The 18,102-nt window shown below is 26.7% G+C and overlaps 1 protein-coding gene across 1 annotated transcript; it reads right to left on the bottom strand.

Moving 5' to 3' along the window:
• Window positions 1-435: 435 nt before the first annotated feature.
• LOC126904943 (zinc finger MYM-type protein 1-like) lies at window positions 436-2,787 on the bottom strand. The gene is made up of 3 exons (XM_050684347.1): window positions 1,970-2,787; window positions 1,630-1,900; window positions 436-1,497 (listed from the first exon to the last, which is right to left on the bottom strand). The coding sequence occupies exons 1-3, from the start codon at window positions 2,785-2,787 to the stop codon at window positions 436-438; spliced, it is 2,151 nt and encodes a 716-aa protein (XP_050540304.1).
• Window positions 2,788-18,102: the final 15,315 nt, after the last annotated feature.

Here is an 18,102-nt window from a genome sequence, read left to right as displayed (position 1 = left end):
AAGTTAAGTTTCATTACCCCTTCGCTCATTAGGACTTGTTGAGGAGATCCTCCTACCCCCGACATATGTTAGTTTTCATTGGGTTTCAACCATTATGCGCACCTCATACCAAATTCGGTTTACCCACTTAGGTGTTATCACCGAAGTATTGTTACCAACGATTGTATGTAGGACGTTCTCAACGGTGACAATTACTTAATTGTAACCACCGATAACGACCAGAAGCGTATTTATGTATTTACCGCTTATAGGCCTGTAGAAAATTGCCGCCCTTAATTATGATAAAATAAAATTTAATTAGGTAGGTATGCAAAACAAATTGAATTTATATTTTAAATACAAAATCATAATTATTAAAATTGGAAAAAAAGGAATAACAAAATATTGGTATCGGAATATTTTAAATTTATTACATAATAAATTGCTGATTTCCTATTAGACGATCGGTTTACGTCGACATTTGGTTCTTGCAAATGTGTCTATTAAATCTTCACAATTCAATTCGCTTAGCATTTCATTCTCTATCGAAAATAATGCTAAATTATTCAACTTGTCATCAGTTTGGGTGGACCTTAAATAGTTTTTTACGCGTTTGAGGCATGAAAACGATCTCTCGGTAGTACAATTGGACACTGGTACACTCACAAAAATCCTTAATGCTGTGTCAATATTTGGAAATATTTCAATGTGTAAACTTTTTTCTCTTAAATACTGGCACAGTGTGATAGGAGTTAAATTATTTACGTCAATATCGATATCACTATTCAATAAATAAGATTGTAAATGTAAGCATTCTGACGAAAAAGTATTGTCTAAATCATTCGGGTACATTTTTTGCAATTTCTCAGCAAACTTAACTATTTCCAAAGAATTTAAAGATGTAATTTTTAGTAGTACTTCAAATATATCACAAAACGCTTTGAAGGCCTGTTGTCTTTTCTTAAGTTCATTTGTCATCTTATCAATAATTACGTAAAATGTTTCAACTCGAAATTTATCCCTACCAATTAACTCGGTTGGTTGCTCAGTTTTTTCATCGAAGTGTAATTTTTTTTTTTTTTGTCGAGATATACCAAAATTGTACTCGGTAGTCTTTGATATTTTTTTTGCTCTAGTTTCATATTCATCAAAATTATCTCGGGTTTTTTGAACTAGATTAATTAGTGATGTATAAATCTGAGAAACTTTATCATTTCCAATTTCAACACATTGTAATTGTTTATTAGATGCATTAAATCGTTCTAATATATGATTCCAAAAAATCATCATAAATGATGTTTCTAACTTTTGCATTTGATTATAAAGACCATTTGACTCATTTCGCGTAACACATTTTTCAAAAGTGTCATCCTTGATAGTGATCAATGCGTTAATAATTTCATCCCACGAATTATATAATGCTCGACATGCGTCTGCGCGAGCCGACCACCTGGTGTTTGATAAACTCTTAATTGTATTAGCATTACGTTTCATATTTAATTGCAAAATTGACCATCTCTGCGTTGATGCGGAAAAAAAATTATATAATTGTTGTATAAATCCAAAAAAAATTGATGCTTGTGGACAACTTTCTGCAGAAGATATGCCAACCAAATTTAACGAGTGAGCGCTACACGGTACGTAATAAACTAGTGGATTAATTTCTTTGATTCGAGCCTGAACTCCACTGTATTGACCTGACATATTACTAGCATTATCGTAGCTTTGCCCTCGACAGTCAGAAATGTCAATATCATGAGATTTTAAAGTATTAATAATGACATTAGTTAAATCTAAAGCTTTATGTCCTGGATTTGAAACAAAACATAAGAATCGTTCTACAGGAAGACCAGTTGCGAGGACATATCTCACCATAAATGATAATTTGTCGACGTGCGAAATATCTGGCGTCGAATCAATACTTATGGAAAAATATTTTGATATTTTTAATTCTCTAACAATATTATATTTTAATTTTTTCATCATTAACAAAATAAATTCGTCACATATAACGTGAGATAAATATGACGTAGAGCCACTGCCTTTACTTCCAAAACGAACTATATGATCGGCTAAAAACGGATCAAATTTTGCGATTAATTCGAGTGACATTAAGTAATTACCGTTGTGTACAGAACCAAAACACGAATCATGTCCTCGAAAAGGAAGACCACGAGAAGCTAACGATTTAATAGTTTCGACTACCCTTTTCAACACATTTCTCCAATATTCGATTTCTGTGTCTAATTGTTTAATCAATGAATTATCAATGCGCCCCAAGACATTACCTCTATGTTTTAAATTCATAATAGCATCTCGGTGCTCTTTACTATTTTCATGGTAGCTGAAACGGACAGTAGCATTTTTCCAATCATTGAACCCTTCAGTAACAAGTTGAGTTTCTAAAGATGTTTGAAATATCCGACAAGGCCCACAAAAAACTACTCCTAAACTTGGAGAATAAACTAACCATGAACGAACAATTGTTTCTCCATTAATTAATCGTCTATTAAACATAATTTTGGTCAAATATCTTGTTTTATCAGAATATATCCGTTTCGAGTTAATAAAGTCATTTGTCATATTTTGATTAAAACCATTTTTTGCAATATAGTCACGAAATTCGTCGTTAATAACCCATTTAGCTGGGTCTATCTCCAAAATGGTTTCATTTACTATCATATTAGTCAACTCATTTGACTCACAACTACCTTCTGGTTCAACATTATCCACTTCAATAGATTCACTAATTATTGTTGTTTCACTGTCACTAACCTGAAAATCTGTTTTCTTCATATTAATATCCATAATGTTACTACTATTACTACTACAAACACCAGAAGTAGAAGCTGGATTTTTAAAAAAATCAGTCAATTTTTGTGTTTTATTTAAAACATTTTGCAGTTTTTCACTTTTTAATTTGGCAATTTTTTTGTATTGGTCACCACTTAACCGTTTTCTATTCGAACTCATGCTCACAAAATAAAAAGAATATTTTCGAAAAAAACGACGACACAGCTGCAGCGGTACGCACTCAGCACTTTGCAGCACGGTCAGAACGCACAGGCGACAGTACGATAGACCACAGACTGAAATCACTTCTCATTTCTCAAGTAATAAGATAAAAGATCGGTCAAGAAATTTTTCGTAGAACCACTGCACTGAATGTTGATATTATTAGATTGTTAATATGTACTGTAGATAACTCACTGACCATTTTTTTGACGGCGACGGCGTGAATATTTCCGGTAGACAGCGATAAGAAACTTTAAAAATAAATAAATTCGAAATTTATTTGGAACCAATGTCATTGTTTTCAATACTTTAAGATACTTTTGTTGGCTGAATAAAAATAAGTTTCACCGAGTTAATATGCATGGCCATCATTATTGAAAAAAAAAATCCCATGAAAAATTTGCCGCTGTAGGCACATGCCTATAGTGCCTGCATATAAATACGCCACTGTTTGTAATAATGCAATTGTAAGAGTGGTAAAACAAATTGTTGTCTGATAATACGGGAGCCATCTCAATGGTAGATTTCGACCATAAGAATGACCACACACCGCATAAACAAACAATATATATAACAATTATTATTATATGCATTTGTGCTAGAATATTTTGATGGTTAGTCGTATTGAATAATGATGTAGATTTAAGGTATATTAAAATAAATTAAAATACAATACAAAGAATTTTAANAGGTATATTAAAATAAATTAAAATACAATACAAAGAATTTTAACACAATAATAGCATATTTTTGAATATGAAAAACCATTTTCACTATATCTCGAAAAATTTTTTTTCATAATTAAGTATATTACATAAGCTTTAATTTAAGATTAAATAAAAGTATTCCTATTTCCGGAACACTTTCAAAAATTAAGTTCTACCTTCTATATGCATTTTTAAGTCTTCAACCCTCCCTGTATTAAGAGAAATGGTCCAATTAAAATGAAAGGATGTCGAATGAAAGAGATGTATAAATATTATTCATCATAAAAAAAGTTTATTGATTTATACATTTTATCTTCGATTCGAAGCGGAGAAGGTATTAATTTTACTATGATGTGTTTTTTTTTTTTTTTTTTTTTCTGTCGGACGTTCCGAAGTCGAAAAATTCGTGATTGCGTTTAACAGCCCGAGTGACGCAGGGTATAAGGGACAACATCACCTCTGGCAACAGAGGTGTTCTTATTAAGCATACGGTTAACGCCCCAAGGGGCGTTATTATTTTAAGTTTTGTGTGAGTGTTTAGCACATCGGTGCACAGTATCGNTTTTTCACTTTTTTTTCTTAAAACTTCCATAACTTTTAGAAAAATTAACAAATCTACATAATTTTTTTTTTATACTAAAACTTTAGATATTTTCCTTTCATTTGATATCATTTTTTTGAAAATCTAACTCTTATTCTGCTCACTGGGCGGATTTAAAGTAGTAACATTTTTACAAAAAATAACTTTTCCAACTTAATTTTTGAAAATGTTCCGGAAATACTGCGTCCTTTAAACATATATCAAATTAAAGCTTATTTTATGTACTATAAAATGAAAAAAAAAAATTTGTCCCGACACTTTATCTTCTATGTGCAAATGGCTGTCGAAATTATAAAAAAAATGTAATATTTGCGATAAAAATCACCTTTTATAACGATGTTTTTTGTACTTAAAACTGCCATAACTTTTTCAAATATTAACTAATCAAAATAATATTTCTTTATATTGAAACCTTAGGTAATTTTCTTTCATTTGATATCATTTTTTTTTGAAAATCTAACACTTATTCTGCTCACAGGGGGGATTTAAAATAGCAACTTTTTTACAAAAACTAACTTTTTCAACTTAATTTTTGAAAATGTTCCGGAAATACTGCGTCCTTTAAACATATATCAAATTAAAGCTTATTTTATGTACTATAAAATGAAAAAAAAAAATTTGTCCCGACGACCTATCTTCTATGCGCAAATGGCTACCGTATTCAAAAATATGCAATTTTAACAAATTTTTTTTTTTAATTAAACACTATCTACAGATTTGCATCGAAGCGTTTTTTATGATAGTGATTTTAATCACTGTCAGATATCATCTATACTAGACCCAACTATGCCACGACCCCACTGTGCCGCCACCCCACTATGCTGGGTTTTTTTAAACTATATTTATTTTTCACTTTTTAGTTTCATGTTATGATAGTAGTTACTATCAATATCATGGTTGTAACGGGTAACGGGAAATCAGGGTTCGATTCCGGGAAGGGAGTCTGAGAAACGGCTCTCACATCCAAGGAAAGCAGCAGACGCGTAAATTACCCACTCCCGGAACATGGAGGTAGTGACGGAAAATGACGATACTGGATTCATCCTTTGTAATCGGAAAGAATGAGTTCTATATTTTTAAATAAGAATAAAGTGTGTTAATATATATTTTTAATAGTAATTAGAATATATATATATACATGTAAAGCGACTTAAGTACGTAAACGTATCATGCATTAGGTATAGCCGTGTTTTGTGGGCGGGCGGGTCGGACTAACGTTATACTTGAGGTATAAACGGCGGTAGGAATATATACGTAAGCCGTATGCACGCGGATGGTATTGGTCAGGCAAAATAAATTTTGTTTATATATATATATAATATTGATGACAAGCACGCATGTACGGGTACGATAACCAAAAATAAATTTATACAGGAATAGTGTTGCCGGCGTGTAATGAACGAGGCGTGGAGTGGGGTGAATACGTTATGACAGTCTAGTCTCAAGACCATAGACGACGGAATATGCGATACATACATACATACATACAGGTGAAACTAATATAAGCGTGTTAATAAATATAGTTTAAAAAACTAAAAAAACACGCTTTTAAAGCACGTCGAACTAAAAAGTTAAAAATAATTTTTAAAATAAGTTTAAAATAATTATGAACAAAAAATACTAGTATTATTGTGATAAAAGCGTCGGNTTCTTTAAACACATGTCAAATTAAAGCTTATGTTACATACCATAAATTAAAAAAAAAAATCTTGATCATGTAACTTTTGGAATTATCCACCAATTTTTTAAAAATAAACACAAATTTTGAACTTGTAAGGTTCATAGAATAGGATACCTACTAAGGAGGAGTGAAGGGAGCCCCCCACAAGCTTTTCATGGGAAACAAATTATGGAAAATGATACAAGTACCCAAAATTTTTGGCCCCTCCAATAAACATTTTCTGGATACATGCCTGATAATAAAATACAGATATTATGAATAATTACTAATTTATTGAACGAATATGTGTTAAAACTTTTTATTGTAGACTTAATAACCCTGTATATGGGTGTATATGTATTAATTTAATACTGCCATGTAAATATGAGATATATATGGATGTATTAAATGAGTTTTTTAATGACACAAATGTGTATATGTAAGCGTAAAACTTTATAAATTTTAGATATTAATTGTTTGTGAATATGTTAGTACCTAGAATATTATATTTTGTACATACTGTTTGAGATAATGTCTCAGTCAAAGATGATTGGAAATTGCATCTACTATGGTTTTTTAAATTTTTTATTTATACAGAACCAAATTATTTGAAATTAAATTATTTCATACATATTAAAAAAAATTACTTTTATTTTCGATAATACAGTGATAAATTATAATATATAATATACTTTACAGCTGACCGTGATGCTCGATAACATTTTTTTTCAGATCCACTGTAAAGAAGTTTCTCTACAAAAAAATTATATAAGTGGGAAGCGGTTAGGGAGCATGTATGAACATTTTTTAAACTTGAGTTTATTACACACATGTTATTTTTGTAAATTAATTTACAAAGCTATATAATACACATTTATTAAATAATTAGATAAAGAAATAAGCAACTACATATTATCGGCTACGTAGCGAAATTTCATTTTGATAAATTTTAAAAGTGTAAATAAAAAAGATTCCTATTTAGTATTTTTTGATGTAGAAACACTGTTTCATAATTGACTTTTAACATGAAAACTTTATGATATTCATAAAAATATCATAATTGCTATACAAATAATAAACACAATGAAAGATTATATTTATTTTCGCTCCTCCAAAAAACAAAAATTTGTTTTAAGTATTGTCATGTAGTCTATTATAAATTAATTACGGCTAAACAAATAAGACAATTACTTTGTAGAAACGGTGACAAATAACGATCAAATAAATAAAATAAATTACATAAGAATTTATTAGGTTATTCTACTTATTTATATATTATTAAAAATCAAAACAAAATAATATAATTATTAGAGCTGGATTGATATCAATCAGATTAAAACGATGCACAATTTTTTAATTTTAATGACAAGATCGGACGTCTTGTAAAATAGATCTCTAACTGACTCTCTAACAGTATAAATAAATTAAAGCAAAAATATAATTGAAATTCCATTCGAGATAAATGATGCTAATATGTTTACATTTACACCGAATGTCTTCAAATTTCAAAGATCTAATGACTTCATTTTAGGTACACTCTTTATTGTATGCCAGAAACCAAATTTTAAAAAAGCATCCATTACTGATATTTTTATGTTATGGAGATCTTTTTTGATATCCGCGGATATTTCCACAATAGGTTTTTTTTTTTCAACTTGCGTGTTGTACCATTCAATTACATTCGATGGATTTTGCTGTATTGGTCTACAGTTATTATTCATGAAATCTCGAACATTATTATATAATTCATCGAGTTTTTCGTCTATAAAATTGTCATTCTTGTTATTTGATGAAGCTAAATAATGTACTATGATAACGAATGCATCAATGTTATTTTCAAGTTCCATTTCAGTGTAATTTGAAAAAGAAGAAAATGCAGCCGGCCAATCTTCAATGAAATTTGTGAAAGAAGCAAATTCCATTATAAGTTGTTTTTTACAATTTCTTTTTTCTTCTGTATATTTTTTTTTACATTCTCCCCATAATATTCTTACAAAATCTGCATATCTTTCTAATTTCTTTGAGAGATTACAGCTCAATAACAAAAAAAACTGTCTGGCTTTATCGTTCTTATTCTCAGATGTAACAAAATCATTTGTTCCAAATCTATCAAACAATTGGTCCATGGTAATTTCTCCATTATTTCCGTCATAAATATGTAAACCGTCTCTAAATTCATTCCAATGTGAGTATTTTAAAAAGATATCTAATTCACAAACTTTATAATTAAAATTTGACATTAATATACACTTTTTAGTATGTAGGAAATCAAATTTCAACAAAAAATCTATAACATTTATTTTTATTTGATCAAGATAAGAATTGACTTTCAAAATTATTTCGTCGTTAGGCTTATCATCAAATTGCTTGTTATACTGTTCGATTATCACCGAAGGAGTTGGCTGTTTTGGTCTACAGTTACCATTCATAAAATCTCGAACATTATTATCTAATTCATTAAGTTTTTCATCTATATCAATGTCACTATGGTTGTTTGATGAAACTAAATAATATACTATGCTTACATAAGAATTAATGTTATTTTTAAGTTCCATATCAGTGTAATTTGAAAAAGAAGAAAATGCAGCCGGCCAATCTGCAATGAAATTTGTAAAAGCAGTAAATTCTCTCATTATATAATGCTTACATGCTTCTTTTCGGTCGAGATATTTTTTACATTCTGTCCATATTATTTTTACATAGTCTGTATATTCTCCTAATATCTTAAAAATATTGCAGCTTAGCAACAAATAAAACTGTCTGGCTTTATCATTCTTATTCTCAGATGTAACAAAATCTTTTGTTCCAAAACCATCAAACAATTGGTCCATGGTGATTTCTCCATGAATTTCATCAATAATATGCAAACTATTTTTTAAATTTGTCCAATACGGGTTTTTTAAAAAACCGTTTAATTTAGAAACTTTATCTTTGGAGTTTACCAAGTCAAAATTGAGAATAATGCAAATCAAACCAAATGAAAATAAATATTTCGTATACATTTTGAAATATAAAATATATTCACTGTGAAATAAAAATTACGTTGATTTTATTTTCAGTTAATAATGATTCAATTTATACAAAATATGTTATTTATATAAAAAATCGTTGACAGAAATTATTTTTAAATTATACTTTTCAGTTAATGTATTTTAAAATGTGATGTTTTATTACTTATAATTTAAATATGTTTTAATTTTTTATAGAATAATTTCATTATATTACTGTGATTCTATTATTATTTAACATTTTGTGCTTAATAATAAAAAAATTTCTTTAGAAAATTAGTGTCAAAAATATTCTTAAAATAAAATTTTAATTTAATATAATGAAGTATTTTAGAGTTCTTCAAATTATCGTAGACAGACAACGATGCTTCGTCGATCAGAATGTGTGGAATGTAAGGTTACTATACCAAGTACTTGATATAATATATTTTTTTATAAAAGCTTCATCCTAGTGAAGCTTTTATGCTTTTTATTCATTATGTGTATAATATTATTTGTAATAATGCAATTGTAAGAGTGGTAAAACAAATTGTTGTCAGATTATACGGGAGCCATCTTAATGGTAAATTTCGACCATACGAATCACCAATATTAACAAACAATATATATAATAATTATTATTATGTGTATTTGACTAGAATGTTTTAATAGTTAGTCGTATTGAATAATGATGTAGATTTAAATAATTAAAAATAAAAATTTTCACGAAATTAATGTATACATTAAACAGATAAACTGATTTACATTTGTAAGTTATTTAAAATTTATATTGAAAATAAAGGACTATAAGACTAAAGCTTTAAAACTATAGTTCCAAAAGAAATACAACTCGTAACAATTTCCATTTAAATAAAATAAAATGACATTATCAATTAATTTCAGAAAAAATATTTTAATTTTGTTTTAGTAACAATTTAAATAATCGTTAAATTAATAAAAAATTATTCGTTAATACACTTGCCGCTATATCATTAAAAAAATAAATAATGAAAGTTTCATCTCTAACGTATATACATATTACCCAAAGTATAACTAAAAATAAATATAAGAAGACATGTGTTTCTATTGGCAAATGGAGGCTAATATATACAATTGTTTATTTGACTTTTATGAATACCTATCATTTTATTTAAATAGTTACCATGATTTAAAAAACGTAAGATATATTTCTAAGTTAAATTGTATCATTAAAAATATAACATTTAGTTGNAAACGTAAGATATATTTCTAAGTTAAATTGTATCATTAAAAATATAACATTTTGTTGCATACAATTTTAGTGATACAAATATTAAATGAAATCCAATAAACATTTTAAATGCTACGATTCCCAGATCAAGGTTGTTACAGTATATTAAATAAATTTTNCTACGATTCCCAGATCAAGGTTGTTATAGTATATTAAATAAATTTAAAACAGTATTATAAAATTTTGAAATTTACATTGGTCTTATGGGTAATTTTAATGTTTTTAACTGTTCACTTATCTTTTAAACAGGTTTTTTTTTTTACAAATCTGTTTAATATTGTTATGTTTTTATTTCAAAAGACTTTTTTCATTAAAATACTTCTTACTGAATTAATGTTTTATAGTTGTCACAATTTTATTCAAAACAATAAAACAAAAAACCAGTACAGGAGGGTCGCGGCATAGTTGGATCAAGTATAATGATATCTGACAGTGATTAGTCACTAGACAAGTTGAAAAATTTAATTTTTTGTGAAAATATTGTCATTTTGAATCCCCCCCTGTCCCCCTGGGAACGAGGGAAAATGTTTTAATTTTTGAGGGTAATGTCTTCGACTAGATACGATTTATGATCTTTTGACGTATCATTGAAAGAAATCGGTTGGGTGAGAGCTGAGAAAAAGTGGTAACAGACACACAAAAAAAAAAACATATTATAGTAAAACCAATACCTTCTCAGCTCGTTGAATTCATTTTTTGATAAAATTGGCAATTTAAGCTGATTTAAATGTTAACATTAATTTTTTCGACCTATAAGAGAAAAATAATTGAGATTAAATTAACTTAATATTCTATATTAATTAGATTTATACAATATTCATAAAAATCTAAAAGGGATTTAAAATCCCTTTTAATGTATATTAAAATAAATTAAATACAATACCAAGATTTTTAACACAAAAATAGCATATTTTTGAATATGACAAACCATTTTCACTAAATCTCGAATTTCTTTTTTCATAATAACATATTTTTCATTAGCTTTAATTAGAATTAAATAAAAGTGTCAATTTTTAAGGAAAATTTTCAAAAATTAAGGTGAAACATTTTTGTTTTTATGCATAAGTTGCTATTTTGAATCCCCCGTGAACAGTTAAAGAATCAGATTTTCAAAAAATTTATATCAAATAAAGGAAAAAATCTAAGGTTTAAATATAAATAAGAATTTTTTTCATTTATTCATTTTTCAATAAAATATGGCATTTTTTAGGGAAAAAAAATGTATTACAGACAATATTGTACACGTGTGATCTCATTAAAACCAAATAGTCATTGATGAATTGAATCAAACAATAAATGTTTATCTGAGAGTGTCAAGTTATAATGGAAAATAGATTTCTTTAGTAACTATTATAAATAAAATTAGACATCGTCTATTAATATTGAATTCCTTAATTTAAATTATTTTTCAGTGCATATCGATAACATATCAAAAAAATGTAATTATTAGGTTTTTTTTTATGCTTAAGTTATTACTAAGATATATTTTTGTAAATTTTTTTTATACTTATAACACGTTTTCCTTAAAATTCTGTATAGTACACATTTATCAAATAATTACATTTTTTACAATTTTTTTTTCTGCATTATATTTTTTTTTAAATTCTCCCCATAATTGTCTTACAAACTCTGTATAATCTTTTAATTTCTTCGAAAAATTGCATCTCAGCAACAAATAAAATTGTCTTGTTTTATCATTCTTATTCTCAGATGTAACAAAATCTTTTGTTCCAAATCCATCAAACAATTGGTCCATGGTAATTTCTCCATTACTTCCGTCATAAATATGCAAACCGTCTCAACACACTTTGGTATGCAGGAAATCAAATTTCAACAAAAAATCTATAACATTAATTTTTATTTGATCAAGATTAGATTTGACTTTCAAAATCGTATCGATGATAGGCAAATTTCCAACTTGCCTGTTGTACCTCTAAATTCATTCCAATATGAGTTTTTTAAAAATATTTCTAATTCACAAACTTTATAATTAAAATTTGACTTTAATATACACTTTTTAGTATGTAGGAAATCAAATTTCAACAAAAAAGACATAACTAATATTTTTATTTGGTCAAGTTAAGGTTTGACTTTCCAAACTATTTCAACGTAAGATCTATTTCCAAATTGTCTGTTGTAGTGTTTGGTTATCATTGAAAGTGTTAGCTGTTTTGGTCTACAGTTACCATTCATGAAATCTCGAACAGTATTTTCTAATTCATCGAGTTTTTCATTTAAATCTTTNAATCTCGAACAGTATTTTCTAATTCATCGAGTTTTTCATTTAAATCTTTGTCACTATGTTTTTTTGATGAAGCTAAATAATATATTATGTCTACGTATGAATTAACGTTATTATTAAGTTCCATTTCAGTGTAATTTGAAAAAGAAGAAAATGCAGCCGGCCAATCTGCAACAGAGTAGATGAAAGCAGTAGATTCTCTTATTATAAAATGTTTGCAACCTTTTTTTCAGTCGGGATGTATTTTGCAATCAGATTTTCAGATGTAACAAAATCACTTTTAGTAATTCCTTTAATCAATTGGTCCAAGGTGATTTCTCCATGTCTTCTATCAATAATATGTAAATTTTGCCTTAATTTTAGCCAAATAGAGTTTTTTAAAAATAAGTTTAACTTAGAAACTTTATCTATGGAGTTTATAAAGTCAAAATTGAGAACAATGCAAATCAAACCAAATGAAAATAGATAATTATNGAAATTTTATCTATGGAGTTTACAAAGTCAAAATTGAGAACAATGCAAATCAAACCGAATGAAAATAGATAATTATTATACATTTTTAAGTATTAAATTTTATCGATGTGAAATACAAGTGACATTAATAATATTTTCATTTACGATTGCTTAAATATATACAAATTATGTTATTTACATAAACAATGTGGACAGAAATTATTTTTAAATTATACTTTAAATTAAATAAATTTAAATGTAATATTTTATTAATTATAACTTAAATATAGCTTTAATTTTTTTTTTAGAATAATCTCATTAATTTACTACGGTTTTTTATGATTAAATAATGAAAAAATGATAATCTATATAATAAATATTTTACACAAATTATTGTAGAAATATTTATTTAATCTTTTGTTGAACAGTATTCACATTTTTACTTTTAATTAATGTTCATACATAATCAGTCTTCATAGTATCTCTTCATTGTGGCGATATTCTAATTGATATTATGTTAAAATTATAGTATTGATGAATTCTCAGCGGTTCAAACAACAAAAGCACTAGTCCATCCAACCAAACCTCAAGCAAATTTTTCGCGAGATTCACTTAACGCATTAATACCTGTGTATATTTTTCCGTCACAATTGAAAAGTGAAATTTTAACAAAGTTTAAATTTGATTAATCGTAATTCCATTTAATTATAATAACTATCTGTTAACACAATTTTCCTTTATAATAGTTTTATTGGTTTCAAAAATTATCCTTAGCTTCTTATAGTATTTCTGAATTCGCTTATGTTATGGGCAAAAGTCTTGGATGTATGGCTATACAAAGTGGAAAAATTATATATCTCATGAAATGTAAACCAGTACAAGTTGAATTAGCAAAAAAAGAAACTTGCTCTCATGAATTACCTGTAATATTTCACAATGAATCATACTTTATGTACCAAAATCTCATATTTTATAAAAATTGTGTACTGAAATAACATGCAATAATCTTTACCTTCAGCTTATTTTTTAGATGGAGATTGGTTTGGACTAACTCCTCACTTAATCGAAATTAAGAGTCCACAAAATTTAAAACCAGAAATCAAAATCACTTGGACATATAAATCACCTGAACATCTTAAGTCTGATGGCATATATAATAGGGATACTATGCAAGCATTACAAAGACATTTAATGTTCACTCAGAAAATAAATGCAATTCAAAATAACATAATTCGTCTAGCTTAAGAATATGAAATTTGTGGACAACAATTAAAACTACACCACTTAATAGATCGAAACATATTAAGTACTGAGATAGAAAATAAATTATATCAAATGTGGGGGTGGTTCACTTACTTTGGTTCATTTACGTCAGGTTTATTATAAATTGTTTTTGTATTTAAAATAATATCAATAATCATTAATGCATGTATAAACATATCATTATTATATAATACATTTGGTTGGAGTGCAAGATTAATGGCAGGTATGTTTAATAATATTACTCATTATTTTATATATAAACATCATCAACAAAATTAATAATCAAAATTAGATTTAACAAAAATTAATTTATCTGATAAAAATGATACACCAGTAAAAGTTAAATCTTTTATTTATCCAGATTTACAACTAACCACTCATTAAAAATTTCAAATGACGAAGTCAATATTCCTATATATCAATACAAATATCCATGGTATTTCAATAAACCAATAATAACTCAGTATGACTCAGAAAAAATGTATGATTCCAACAAATTTTATATAAGGTGCCATGGAAGTACAATGTATATATTTCCAAAAAAAAATTAAAAATTGAAAGTATATCAACAAAAAGAAAAAAATTATAGTTAAAGAAATTATAAAAAAACAAAATAAATAATATAATTATTATATAACCCTATCATATTATATATAATAAATTAAAAATATTATTAATTATTATGAAATATAATATAGCTGTAATTATAACATAAGTTAAAAAAAATTATTATTCTCAATAAATGTAATGAATATGTAAAATTAAAATGTACTCATTTTTCAATGAAAGACATTTCTTTTTTCTTTTCAAAGAATAAATTTAATTGAAAAGAAATTAGTTTGGGAAAAATTTAATTAAGCTATTCACCTACATTACCATCTGATTCACTATCAACATTAAAAATTCCACCTATACCAAAAATAAATTTACAAGCCAATAGAAAATATGTTACAATACTATTGAAATTACGTATGAAATTATCATTTAAAAAAATAAAATACCATGAACTGTACAAATGCAAAGAGATTAACCAAATGGCAACAGAAAAAATGTGGAAGAAATTAGCACAACTACAAACAGAACAATTACCTATGGGCATAGATCTTCTGATGTATGAATCTAACTGTATGTATTATTTTGCAATCAAAGCCATTGATGAAAATGGAATAAGTTCGCCTTATGAACAAGCTCAAATTTATATAACAGATTAAAAAAAATTTTTTTTTTTATTATTATTTCAATTTTTCTATCACAAACATAACTTTTCTATACATTATTATTATATTATATTGTACACTTAACTTAATATCATAAATATATTTTTGATTTTTATAAATTATTGTATTAGGTTAAATATTAAATAACTTTATGTAATCTAAAATTGTATGTTGTGAGGTCACAACATCTAAAAAAATAGGGTAGGTGTTATAATAATAGTATTAACGTGACAGTATTATTGTTTATTAACAAAAAATATTGTAAACTTTTATCACAATTAAACAATATGTCAATAAAAATATTTGGAAACACTAATGATGTTGATCCGATAAGTAAATTTTAAAAAAGTATAAAAAACGTGTTAATGTGGTAAAAAGACAATTGCAGATAGAATCTCTCAGAGTCACTTTGTTCATCAACATCATCAGTGTGATGAGACACACTCTTAAAAAAAAAAAAATACGTTTTATTTAAAGGAAATCTATTCAAATGTAAGCAAAAATGCTGAACATAAAATTTTAATATAAAGAATAAAGTTTAAATAAGTACTTTTGGTAAAACTGGATCTATAACGAGCAGATTTTGTTTGAGCTGTTATTTTACGGTTAGCGATTGCTCTGGAATTCTGGTAAATTAAAATTTATACATAATTATATATGTGGTGATATTTCTTTCCTTTGGGATTGTATTAGTAAAAAAAAACCCTCGGAACACTGACCCCGATATCAAAATAACTCAGAAAAAAAATAAGGAATTAAACTTAAGAGCATAAGAGTCTCACTTATTTTAATATCTATATTCAAACCACACACTCATATCTTATATATTATTTTATATTTAATTTTTTTCTATTCTTTTAATAATTCCACTCTTTTTTAATTACAACAATTGATAAGGATAAATCGCTAATGAATCTTACCACCATTGGACCATCTGATTTCTCAGCTACTTTACTCATAATTTTATACCAAATATACGGAACTTTCTCTTTATAGTCAAAATTTCTTCATCTACATTTCTAATTCCAACAAGTTTCTTTGTTTAATTCGAGCTCATCGTCTCGAAGATTTTTCCGTTTTTTGAGAATTTATTCCGATACAATAATTTAAAATCTATCCCCCGCTATAAACAAGCCATTGGTTACTCATATTCGCCAACTCAACCGATAAAATACTAATATGTGTATTAAGATGATCATAATGAACTTATAGCTTGATTGAAACTTTTATACGCTGTGAAATTAGTCGGAAATACAAATGTAAAAAACGGCTATAGCAAGAGAGGTCTGTGTCATAATATCCTTAATGCTTTGCATTACGCATCTTACATTTATTAATGAAAAATTTATAATCTATATTTTATATTACTTGTAAACAAACAAAAAACTTACTGTCATAACATGTACACTGTTCAACACAATTTCTTATTATTTATATATATGTCAATTTATCAATTGTTAAATATACTATCTCAATATAATAATCATGTAATGTATAATTAAATACAATAAACTAAAAAGATCACTAAAAGCGCTGACAACAATATCCTTGGATTGGGGGTACTATCATTTACTATTAAAAGCACTGAAATCCTTTCAGACAAGAGAGAGAGTGACAAGAGTTCGCTTTCGCCGAATTCAAATAAGAAAACAATTGGTAGACACAAGCCTGTGTTGTTGTCGGCTATTTTTTTATGCGTCTTGATTATATACATTCGAAAAGAATTTGTTTTAATTATCTATTTTTGTGACGAAGTACGAATCCAACACTCATAAGTGTATATATACATATCGAATCATCTCTCACAGCAATTGGCTAGAAAAAAAGAAGTCAGTAAATTTATGTTATCCCAATTATTTAGAGTTAATAAGTTTGAGTAAAGGATGACAAAGCAATAGATCATTTTTTAAATTAATATCTTAAAGTGTTAATTTTGACTGGTTGGTTAAAATATTATACATAATCACGTTATGAGGTATTCGTGAACTGGCTCCGCTGTCTCGTTACCTCTTAGATAGGATATTAGAAACTAATTAGTCAAAAGTTTATTACCCCTAAATTAGAGGTACTGGGTTATTATTTTTATATCTACTTGTCTTTGTCTTTGAATCATACGACTCCGATAGAACCACAACATCAGGTTCTCACCATATACAAACCCAACCCCAAAATTTCTTTATTTTTATTTTATTATTTTTGTTATTTGAATTATAACATCTGTAAATGTGCTATAATATTATGATTAAAGTATCTGAAAAAATTCCATCGACATATGTTTTATCCTTTAATTTTTAACTCTCGTATTTGTAATAATAAACACATGAACTTCAAGTTAAAAATTTTAACGGAGATAACATAATTAATCCCCAATGCACTAAAATCTTTAATAGGCCATTGAACACGTGATACAAACATTAATAATAAATTATTATGCTTAATCAAATAACAAGTAAAATAATAAGTTATTTTTTATTCATTTAAAGTATCAGGACTTTACTTGTTCTAAATTCGTGAATACATATATTTTTGTTATTACCGTTGTAATATTTGATATTTTCTATTAATTCTTCGTCAAATAAATGTTGTAAATACACAGAATTTAGTCATTATTTAAAATATTTTTATTGTTGATTTTAGGTTGGTGTATTTTTTTATATTATTATATTACATATACTTCTTGGAAGAAAAGGCAAACTCTAATTTTAGAT

This window comes from Daktulosphaira vitifoliae, unplaced genomic scaffold, assembly GCF_025091365.1.
Source record: "Daktulosphaira vitifoliae isolate Bord-2020 unplaced genomic scaffold, ASM2509136v1 Scaffold_4, whole genome shotgun sequence".
Taxonomy (NCBI): Eukaryota; Metazoa; Arthropoda; class Insecta; order Hemiptera; family Phylloxeridae; genus Daktulosphaira; species Daktulosphaira vitifoliae.
The sequence above is the reverse complement of the archived record's forward strand: the minus strand, read 5'-3'. Positions and strand labels throughout refer to the sequence as shown.